The sequence below is a fragment of the Centrocercus urophasianus genome, unplaced genomic scaffold (assembly GCF_019232065.1).
Source record: "Centrocercus urophasianus isolate 14NV4802_14NV808 unplaced genomic scaffold, USGS_Curo_1.0 seq_17, whole genome shotgun sequence".
In the NCBI taxonomy this organism is placed as follows: Eukaryota; Metazoa; Chordata; class Aves; order Galliformes; family Phasianidae; genus Centrocercus; species Centrocercus urophasianus.
This window is the reverse complement of record NW_024884722.1, coordinates 29138702-29149770: the sequence shown is the minus strand read 5'-3', so window position 1 is coordinate 29149770 and position 11069 is coordinate 29138702. Positions and strand designations below refer to the sequence as shown.

General features: G+C 42.1%; 1 protein-coding gene across 5 annotated transcripts in view; it reads left to right on the top strand.

Annotated features, from left to right (window-relative positions):
- The first annotated feature begins 109 nt into the window (after nt 1–109).
- WAPL (WAPL cohesin release factor) overlaps nt 110–11069 on the top strand; it is a 58196-nt gene continuing 47236 nt past the window's right edge. Inside the window, exons 1-2 of one of the 5 annotated variants that reach the window (XM_042818705.1) lie at nt 110–191; nt 2750–3273. In XM_042818705.1, the coding sequence (XP_042674639.1) occupies nt 2772–3273 (502 nt within the window). In that variant the 5' untranslated portion in view covers nt 110–191; nt 2750–2771. Of the gene's footprint in view, nt 192–344; nt 427–494; nt 594–1071; nt 1091–2749; nt 3274–11069 lie in introns of those variants that run through there. The other 4 variants (XM_042818704.1, XM_042818703.1, XM_042818706.1 and 1 more) reach the window with 4 other exon arrangements.

The following is an 11069-nucleotide window of genomic DNA, read 5'->3' as shown; positions in this document are numbered from 1 at the left end:
GGGCCGCGCCGCCCTCGGGCCGGGCTCGGAGCGGCGCGGGGCGGGGGAGGGGGCCGGCGGGAGGGGAAGTGACATCAGGCGGCGGCGGGGGGGTGACCCGGTTCCGCCGAGCCCCGCGGGGGGAGGAGGGAAGGAGCTGTCACCGTGGGATTTCGTCAGCCGCCTCCCGGCCCGGCTCCGGCCCCGCTTATGTAAGGGCGGGGGCGGTCGGCGGCGTTGCCTGGCGGGGTCCGAGCCCCTCGGGGAGGCGGCGGGCGGCGCCGGGCTCTGCGGGCCGCTCGGCTCCTGCGCCGCTCCGAGCGGGAGAGCGGGCGGGCGGGCGGGGCGGGAGGAGCTCGGGCCCGTTGTGATCTTGAGGCGAGCGAGGAGCGGAGGAGAGCTGCGACGGGCTGGGGACCCGCTTTGGTGGCGCTCCGGTACGCGGAAGTACGTCGGCGTTTCCTGATCTTTAACCCCGGTCCGAGCCGTGCGTTGTCGGTATTTCCCCGACGCTCGTCTGTTAACCTCTTTGCGTTACGTAGAGGGTGCTTTTGAGTATCGATGGTTTGATTCAAAACGCCTCGCGAGATGAACTTGTTGTTCCCGTTAAAGAGGTAATCCGGGTTGTGTAACTCTGATTTCTGAAAACGAGGTCCTCCCGGTTGCAGCAGGCTTCTCTTTGGAATGCAAACCACAGGCGGCAGTTCAAATACATCGATGCTTTTGCAGGCACTGAAAGTGTCAAGGGCTGGAGATACGTGAGTCAGGGGTTTGGGAGGAACAGAGCCTTTTCAGGAGTGCCGTGACCTTTTGCATAAGAGTCACACAGAAATTCAGACGGCACTAAATATTTTGTATTTGTAGTTGTGAGAGCTGACTCTTCTACAAAACGTGTTGGTGTTGCAGTTCTGAGTACTTTCAAACATCAACGAAGTGAACCTACTGAGTTTGATTTTTTTTTTTGTTGTTTGCAGATGGGGAGATCTTAGCTTTGCTCTTGGTTGGAAAATAGGAATTGAAAGCAAGATGTAAGGGAGTGAAAAATCCTCTGGTTCAGCAGCGATGTTTGAGGTAGCGCACAGCAGCTTGTGACGCCGCAAAAAGGGTGAAGGTGGGCTGAAGAGTGACTGCTGTCAGCCATCCCAATGTGTTCCCAGCAGAAGTAGGGTTGGTAGATGGGCACGTGCCTTTATCATCTGTCTGCTGGATGGCCAGGAGAAGTGGTTGTCCTGCATCTTCTGCACTGCAGCACCACCTGGTTCTGAAGCCCAGATGTGATGTTCCTAATTCAATTAGCTCAGAAATGACCTTATGAGTTGCTTAGTTCATATAATAGGAGAAAGTCGACCAGATAAAAGGAAACTATTGTTAGTGAGGCAGTCTTCCTAGAACAAAACATAATGGTGTTTCTGGAAGCTGGTCTGACTTTTTTTGGCAGAAGCTGCTCAGGTACTTCAGGTGGAGATGAAAACATGATGGAAAGACAGCATGTCACTTATTCAAGGAAATAAGAACAGTTCTCCCTAACAAACAGTTCACATAATAACTTTAGTGGCCTATTTCTCATAGACTATACAGTAAATGAGGGCAGATGACACTTTGGAAGTAGGATTTCTTTGATTCCATACTTTAAAGAATTATTCCACCCCCCTCCCCCACCTCCTCTTTTTTAGCAGGCTTTTCTCCAGAATGGAGAGAGCTTTCAGACTTGATTAGATTCAGACTGACTATGAAGAATTCCAATTTCCTATTGATGTATGGGCCAAAATGAAAAAAAACAAACAAACAAACAAAAAAAACAAAACAAAACAAAAAAAAAAAAAACAAACAAATTCTGGTTTACAGAAGTTACACTTGTTTTGTGCTACGTTGCCATTTGTCCTGTAGCTTAAGTATTTGTTTTGGAGAGGAGGCAAAATGTAACAAACTGGTCTGTCTTCCCTCTTGAGTGGAACAAAAGTAGAAATAGAACACATGCAGGGAACTGTTTAAATTTGTTCCTGTTTAATTTGTTTATATTTAAACTTTATTCTTCTGGCAGAGAAAGCTGTGGATCCGGCTGCAGTTCTAACAGCTTGTAGACGATCATGGCTCATGCTGTCTCATAAAAGCTGACCTCCATGCTCTTGGACAGGAATTTAGAAGGGTCTCCTCAGTCCTGTCTGTCTATCAAATCAATCTTACTCCTGGGAAATTGCTGTGTATCCATGCTGATCATGAACATGCATATCGTATTTGGAAATAGTATGCTTGCTAAGCAAGCCTGAATGCATGAGCAGAACAAGGGCTGAAGTTGTCATCGTTTATTTGTGGTGAATTATTATCTGAAAGACTTGAACTAGGAAGAATCTCTCTGAAAGCATGCAGTGTTGCTATGCAAGCAGAGAGCTGCATGTTTAGATGTGCTTTCTCCTGATGTTTCGTGAAAGCAGTACCATCTGCACTTGAAAATATGAAGCTAGAACAAAGCAATATCAGAAAGAATGTACGGATGGGGGGGTATTTGATAAGGATTTATTGTGCCATGTCTTGATTAAACACGTGCAAATAACTCAGCTCTGAGTGACACCGGACAATAGGCTAGATGCTGCGTAAGCACAGGACCTACAGTAATGATAATATCTAGATGAATTAGTCTGTAGAATGGAGCGGGTGATATTGCTTGTGTTAAATGTAGATGCTTGGTGCTCGTAGGCTAAACAAACGGTGGAGGTGCAACCATTTGTGCTAAAATGTTTGTGAATTTGTTTCTTTCATTTTTTTCCAACAGAGAATATGAAACAGGAGCCAAAATGACATCCCGATTTGGAAAGACCTACAGCCGGAAAGGGGGAAACGGCAGTTCCAAGTTTGACGAAGTATTTTCCAACAAACGGACCACCCTTAGCACGAAATGGGGAGAAACCACCTTCATGGCCAAATTAGGACAGAAGAGGCCCAGTGTCAAAACAGACATTTCCGAAGTTCCTAAAAAGCCCCGCGTTGAAGATGAGGTAACGGAGGATCCGTTTGGGTTTGACAGTGATGAAGAATCTCTTCCCGTGTCTTCAAAGAATGTGGCACAGGGTAAAAGCTCCTCCCAGCTGGACCCAAATGAAGCTGCTCAGTCTGAGGACTTTGCTTCTCTACTTGAAGCCAACAGCAAAAGTAATCAGCCAGACGGTGGAGAAAACACTGCATTCAGCAAGCAAATACCTGCTGACAGTACTGCTCCTCTTATAAAAGAAAAGAGCACAAGCAAAAATGTAGAAGATGGAGAATGCAAAGGCAGCAGTGCTAAACCCGCATCTGCAGGTACGTTTACTCAGCTGTCCAGATAGCTTTGTTATTCAATTTTTACCATTGTACATTTAGAATCAGTGCTTTCTGAAATCTTTTATATGTTCAAACTGTAGGGCAGCCCGTAGGATATGCTATTTAACTAAAAGCACCAATAAACATCTCACATTTTGTATATTGATCTGAGATTCTCAATACTTAGTTCTTGTCTCCGCAGATTAAGATACAATATGTTAGTCCACCTTGAGTAGAATGGAATATTAACCTCCTTTTTTAAAAAAAAACATTGTCCTGATCCCTATGCTTTTGTCTTTTTAAACATGGGATGAGTAGGGGGTAGTACAGAATGCCTTATTCTGTAGTTACTGGCCTTAGTTTAGTGAAGGTACGCAGTCACTTTGATGCAAGTGCAGATGTAGCTCATGATCTGCTTTTGTAATTATTTGTATGGACAAAGCAGTCTTCTGAACTTCAGTTGCCTAGAGGCATGTTAATTTTCTTAATTACCACATCTTTATCAATGTGTATGTGAAAAGTTTTGCATCTGTAAAAACAGAATTCTGTTAAGCTTATTTGGGGGCTGTTTCCAGAACCAAACTGAGAGATATCTTTATGCTTCAGAGAGGAAATTCACAGAACATCACTTAGGCAAGATCACATGTCATTACATCTCCTTAGAAGTTTTCACATAATGGGCTGATTAAACTGTAGCTTCTAAAATTGGGCAGAAGATCACATTAGATGAACCTTGATGAAGCTGACACCTACTGACTTGCTCTGGATTATCATAATCAACTTTAATGAGAAGTAGTTATGTAACTTCGAATTCTCAGATACTGTTAACTTATCCTTGGGATCAGAAATTGGAGTGGACTTGTTCACTTCATAATGCAGTAGACAAGGAAGATACCAAATAGTGCAAGGTATACACACCTCGGTAATTTTGTGAGATAATCTTACTGAAAGAAAACCAAGACATGGAGATGGAACTTCAGTTTGACAGATGAATTGGTGGAATCTGTAGTTTTCTTCCTGTTTTACTCTTATTTTCCTGCTGAAATATTTCTGATTTTTCATGTGGTTTTCTGTGGAATATTAATCTGTAAATGTGGTACACTCTTATTTGGTAAATACAGTTTGGTTTTCTGCGTTTGAATTTAGAGATGGGAGAGTCTCCTCCCCCAGTATTTACAAGGAGAAAGCAGTGAGTTTTCCTGCTTATAGCAGCACAATTTTAGGACGAAATGGCTTCCACGTATAAGTCTTGTTTGATAAGTATTTTTTGAGTTGGAAAAGAGCGCTTGTAAGCTGTGGAGAGAAAATTCGTGGTGCATGAAATGCCAGGAGGAACAGACCTTAACAAACCCTAACTTAGGGGAAGTTGCTTAACAGTTCACTGAGTATCTGCTCACCTGGCATGCTGGCTGCAGATCAGCCAGAAAGTGCGGGACGAGGCGCATCTTGGCCTGATAATGCTCTTCTTCTGGACTGCATTCTTGTGAACAGTTTAATCTTTGTTTCATTGTATGTAGAAAACTATTCTGTAAATCTTTTTCTTCAGAAATTAAGTTCAAACGAAAGTACTGAAGTAAGTATTAGAAAACCTGGACTGTAGCTTTGATGACCGTGTTTATTTTGGACAGGTAATATAAATGAAACTTGGAGAGTTTAAGCAGATACTGTGCTTGTGTGTAGTAACCAAAATAAATATGTGGTCCCTGAAAATGTCACTGGGAACATTGAGCAATTAGAGATAGTGGTGTAGTCAGCCAGTATAAATATGGCTACTTCAAAAGCTTCTTTGTCGTGTTGATTATTAAGTGATGTCTGATGGTACTGGGCTGTTTATCAGACCTGAAGAGGGTTAATTTTTTTATAGCCCCTTGTTATCCTTAGCTGTATAGTGTATGTACTTCACTGCTTACATATCCTTACCTTTTCCATAATCATTCTCAACTACTTGGTGACTCTTGCGCTCTACCAGATTCAACCAAACTTGTTCAAAGAGCTTATAGATCCTGGAGACAGCAAGCTGTAGCATTCCTGAAGAGTGCAAAGAAATAAAGAAAGAACGGTGTTAATAGTCCTACCATGAGAGAGACTGCAATGTGAGCTCAACCTTAACCCACATACTGTGGTGCATATCTAGTATAAGAAACTAGGTTATATAGGTGCTGATGTTCGTGCTGCACTTGTTTTAAGTGCTTTTTGCTAGTCCTTGGCATGATATTGAATTAAGAGAGATGAGCCAAGGTCTCAGAACTTTCTGGTAGCGTGTTCTGTCGTTGTGTTGTAATCCTTATGCTTGAATAAAGTGAAAACTGTGGCTGTCACAAACTGAGAATTACTCTTCAGCCTAACTTTGCTCCAAATGTACTTCCTTACCTCAGTGTTCATTTCTTTGTTAAAATGAAGGTGATGCAACATCAGTTAATTTTAACTAATATTTGGTATTAAAAGGGAGTCTGTTGTTGTTTCAGTGGTTGTGCAACTTTTTTTGTGATGCGGTTGGGGATCTTTATCTTTTATTTAAAATGGCATGACTTATGGGTCTTTTTTTTTCCCCAGTTGCCATTGGCTTGTAGTTGTGACAATCTTGTTTAGAGGGCTTTGAGAAGCTCTTAATGTGGACGGCTTCTCCTAATCTTTCCCTTCTGTCGCTTGATCAAGGCTTGAGGCAGAGTGAAGAATGTCCATGAGTAATCCTGTGTGAGAGGCAATTTGCAGGTAGTAGGAGTTCAGGTAACTCAGAAATAGCAAAAGAGTATTCAGTATTAATAGCCACTGTTAGATCACCTTTGTTAAGGTAGAAGAATGTGTTAACTGGAAAGAAAATGGAGTCATTTGAAAGTTATTGAAATAGTAATTTGTATCGTGCAGAAATGCAACAATTCAGTAGCTAGCAGGTGAACTTTTTATGAGGGAGGCAGATTTTCACTCTTGGTACCAGAAGGACAAATGTGGCTGTTGTGTGCTGTATAGTTCAGTTCTTAGGTGTTCCTCAGTAGCTCTTAATGCCCTTATTTCTCACCTGGGCTCATGCGCATACCAGTAGCAAATCTCAATGACAAATGCAATCTTGCTTAGTAAGTTCAGCTTATGCAGTGCAGGAGAACATGGTACAGTTTTGCTTAACCACTTCATGACTTCCCATGTACAGAGCCTAGCTTTACTTAGCTGCCCAGAAAGAGGAGCGAGTGAATAGAGTAAGGTGCAGAAAACGGTTGTTCTGAGAGGAAGATAGTGTGAGCCATCAGGTCTGTTCCCTATGGACTGTCCTGATAGTTCTGTGATGATGTGTCTGCAAAGCCTCTGCATCCTGATTGTGTGGGTGGGGTGCCCTATCTTTAGAGCTACGTTTCAGCTTCTCAAATGCAAGGTTAGCGATACTCCAAAATTACATTGGGCAGCAAGATTTGTCAGCATCTCTGGAATTCTTTCAGAGCTTCTATTTTGTGTGTAACAGTGGCACGGTCATTTAAGATAATAGTTAGACTTTAGTGATCTTACCTTATCTTCCTTTTGCAGAGTTGTTGAATGTATTTTGTTTACTGATTCAGGAAGAATTTCGGTTATGTCATGTTCTGTCCAAAAATGGAGCAAAAAAGCTGGGGGGAAATGAATGAGGCCTGTGCATTTGGCTGTCTTAGGAGACAGCTGGTAGCAGCCATGATTAAGAACTGCAGCTGTGCTCAGGCTGGCTCAAAACATTAAGAAAGCGATAGCTGGGAGTGGGAATGGTTTGGCAGAAGATGTGTACCTGTAGGATTTCAGTGTGGCAAAGCTTATTTAGGTGGCTGTGTTAATGCAGAGTATACACTTGATGTCTATCCCCCACCCTTCCATTGTCTCGTTCTTATGTTTCCTCCTGTTTGTGTTGTCCCTTCTCCTATACGTGCAGAATACTGTGATAATGCTTTTCTTTTTTCAAAAGTACGAAAGAACTGAAGTTCTGCTTAAATTTCAATGTGTATAATTGATCTGCTAAATTAGAAATGCTTGAGAAAACACTAGGAAAGTAAGCTTCTGGTTGTGTGTCAGAAGGTCTCTGGACACAGTGTTCTTTCATTTTTAAAAAGTTGAACTAACTGCATTCAGAAAAGTTGTTGGGTGCTCCCAGAAGGAAGAGCCTGCGAAAACGTATACCTCTCTCCAGCTGGCCTGGCGTGCAGGGGTGTAGGAAGCAGTTGGTGAGGCAGCCATTTCAGGCTCCAACTGCTGAGATCTGTAGTACTGTATTGCTACTGTACCATTAACTGCATGGAAAATGTTATTCAACTCCAAGCTGTTAGTTCATATTTTCATTTAAGAAACTGCAACTGTATTCAGTAAAAGGTTTCAACTTATTTATGAGTGGTGGTTGAAACCAGACTGACTTAAAAGTCTAAGGATACATTTTTAATGGTTATTAGTGCTGCTGTATTATAATTTACTTCATTACTCTGTTTTCAGAAGGGCTTACAGTACAGGAATTGGTGGAAACAAGCATTTATTAGCATGTGCCAGCTACTTGTGTTGCTGGTGACACTTTGTCTTGCTTTCCCTGCAAGGGGGAAGCAGTTATCTTGCTGGGTCAGCTTTCTCCTGCTGTTCCAAGTGAGCAATGCCCTTCTCAGTTACCAGGGAAGAGTAACGTGCCTGTTCCACTGCGCTTTTCATCACAGGTGAGGATGTGAGGCAGAAAAGTAAGGATTTTGAAGAAGTTTTGCTCTGGCTGACAGGAGCTGCAGGAGCTGTTGTTTTTACGTTAGCATGTGACAGCTGCTCCAAATCCCTGGTGGTACTTTGCTTCCCCAGCAGGAACAAATGTCTGTGAGGGATTACTTCATATGGCATAAACAGAGGTCCAAGGTGAGCAATCATAATATGGTGCTGAGGATTTGGTCTTCTGCAGGAAGCCCCAGTCTGGGGTGTTTCACCAGCAGCAGTCCTTCTGACAGCCGGCATACAGGCTGGCCTGAGCTCTTCTTACAGAACCCTGGCAACCTTGTACTTGTCTATTTCAGAATTTCTGCATTGAAGATTTGTATTTCTTTAAGAATTGTCTGGTTTGTTGCATGAGGCCCAAGTACAGTTTTGCATCACTAAATGAGAGAAAAACTGGGCACTGTATGATGACTCACCAACAGAGATGCCAGCACAGGTTCTGTCCAGCTCCACAAAGTCATGTGCTGGGTGCCTGGGTTAAAGCAGTGGCTTTTTAGGTGCTGAATACTATATCATTAAATGGAATGGCTGTGTCTAGGTGATATGCAAAAAAAATTGAATGTGTCTTCTTCTAACAACCTGTATGTTTAGAGTAACCAGCTACAGTGAGGAGCTGTAGTGTATTGGAACTCATTAATGTGTATCTTTTTAAATAGTAAATTTGGACTTTACATATAAATTACTTCAGAAATTTTCATATTCAGGATATACGAAAGGGAAAAAGAGAAACAAAATGTTTTTAAGGAACATAGTTTTGTGATAGCAATAAAGTAAATCTTATCAATTTAGGGTTTTCATGGAACTCTGCAAAATACAGAGAACTTAAAGCATCTTCAAAGAAGCAAAACTGACTGTTCAGCCTGAATATGAACTTGTTGGGAATTCATTTTATTCCGAGTGTAGAGAGGGAGCATTACTTAGAATCTGTAATCATAGCTTTGGGATATGGTGGTTCTATAATTTTATCTGTTTCAGTGAGTATCAGCTGTGAAACTGGTCTTGAGAGTCTAATCTTTTGAGGCTCTTATGCATCTTATCTTCTGTTTATGCCTGCTAACAGATCTTGCAGGCATCAATGGATAAAGATGTTATCTAAGTGGCAAATTTTGCCCATTTCTTAGAATTGTGTATTTTATATCCATAAGGTTTTTTTCTGTTTCCCAGCTGTTCAATCATAGGCAGAAAGCATAGCAAGGGCATTTAGTCTGTAACCTTTTCTCCTTACCAACCAAAATATTTGATTTCCCATGTACAGTAGAAGAAAGAAAGTAATGAAACTCATTTTCATATTTGGAAAAAAAGATGGCTTTTTCTACAGCTAGTAAATCTGTCCAAACCAGTGAAGACACTGTATGTCTTGGTTGGGCTCTCTTCCCAGAAATGAAGAATATGATACAAGCACCGGGTAAAGATTCGTCTTTTCCTTTAGCTTGGCCAGCTTCAAGTTGTAAAGTGATGTAGCCTTATGCTCTGGAAAATTGGTGAGAGTTATAACTAAGCCATAATAAATGTTCCTGAATGTTGAGGAACATCAGGCAGAGCTCATAATGAGCTTACAGACTGCTTCCTCCATCTTGTGTCAGTGCTCTGTTCTCGTACTGGATCCCATTAATTTATGTGCCCTCAGTGCTTGGAGATAATGGATAGCCGGGTCCTGGATACCAGTCTCTACTTTTAATCTTAAAGCCTGCTTTTTTGATGTTTCTTTTTTTTCGCTTTTGCCTCTGCCTGGGTGGTCAGATGTCATTTGGAGAGAAATAGAGGAATATCAAGTTGGATTCATGCCACCTGCCTGCCCTTTAAAAGACGTCATTGCCTTTGACTAACTTTAACATCTATGTGTTCAGAATAAATTCTGTGAATTTGTGTGACTAATAACAAAGAAACCTAGCTTAAGTCTGAACATTAGTTTTCTGTGGATGGCAATTTAATCATGTTCTTTTTAGTTTTAAAATGAAGGCTTTTCCAGCTGGCTGCACAGCAGTGAAGGTGTATAAGTTCCCATTCAATACAAGTAAAAGAAGGCAGTACGTCTTTCATCCACAGCTTCAGGAAACCTTGGTTAGCAGTCACCAAGAACTGGTAGAAATGAGAGAAAACTCACTGAGTTCAAGTTCGTAGCACTAGCAGGGTGCTCTGCTGCCCTGCAGCTCTTCTGAGCAGCGCTTTGCGTTGGGAGTCACTGTAGCTACACACTGAGAGGCCAGCCTGGGCTCAGAGTAGCTTCTAAATGACAGCAGGGCACTGCAGCTCTATTGCTGAGTTGTTAACCAAAAGATACAGAGTTCGACTTCAGGCAATTGGTGTTGGATTGGAAATGATGATTTGATTTTTTGGAGTTGAAATTGATGTTTTCAGCTTTGGAACTGAGCTGCTTAAGTCTTATGAGTTAATTGGAAATTGGATTGAATTGAAATAGGGTCTGGGGTGGGGTATATATTTGCTGGTGTCTGGTTTGGATGATGGTAATTTTGCCAACAAGAGTGTTAGGTTTCCAAAAGGGTTTTTTCCCATCGGCTTTGTTTAGGATTGTATCTTGGTATATGTTGTACCCTGAGCACATTCAGACTGTGAAATCATTGACTCTTGCAGGTTGTTTAGCTAGTAGCAAGAGTTGAGCTTTATTCGGAGCTTCAGTTTTCCCTGTCAAGTAGGAGGTACTTGGTCAAATGTCACATCTATAGTGGGAAACGGATGGAGATGCTATTAGGACTTCCCTTTCTGCATTAGCACACTTAATACTTTTAGGCTTTGCCTGGAACCAGTTGTGACCTTGTTTGAATTAATGCAGCTGTAACGCTGTTTTGGTGTACCATGAGCAGGGATGAGGATGGTACCATAATGTGTACCCCAATGCTAGATGTGTAACACTGGGTTGTTTCAGTACAGTGTTGTTACTGTAAATATTCTGTAATGTCATCGGAGATATGAGAAGGTAGAGGCTTGAGCTGTATAAAAAATTCCAGTAAAGATCTCTGAAGCTGTCCAGTCAAAAATCTAAGGTCCTGTAGTTTGCCTTAGTGGAATGTGGGGAAGATGGGTAGAAATCCTGGAAACACTGCAAGCTCCTGAGATGGCTCTGCACCATGCAGTGCTTCTATCCT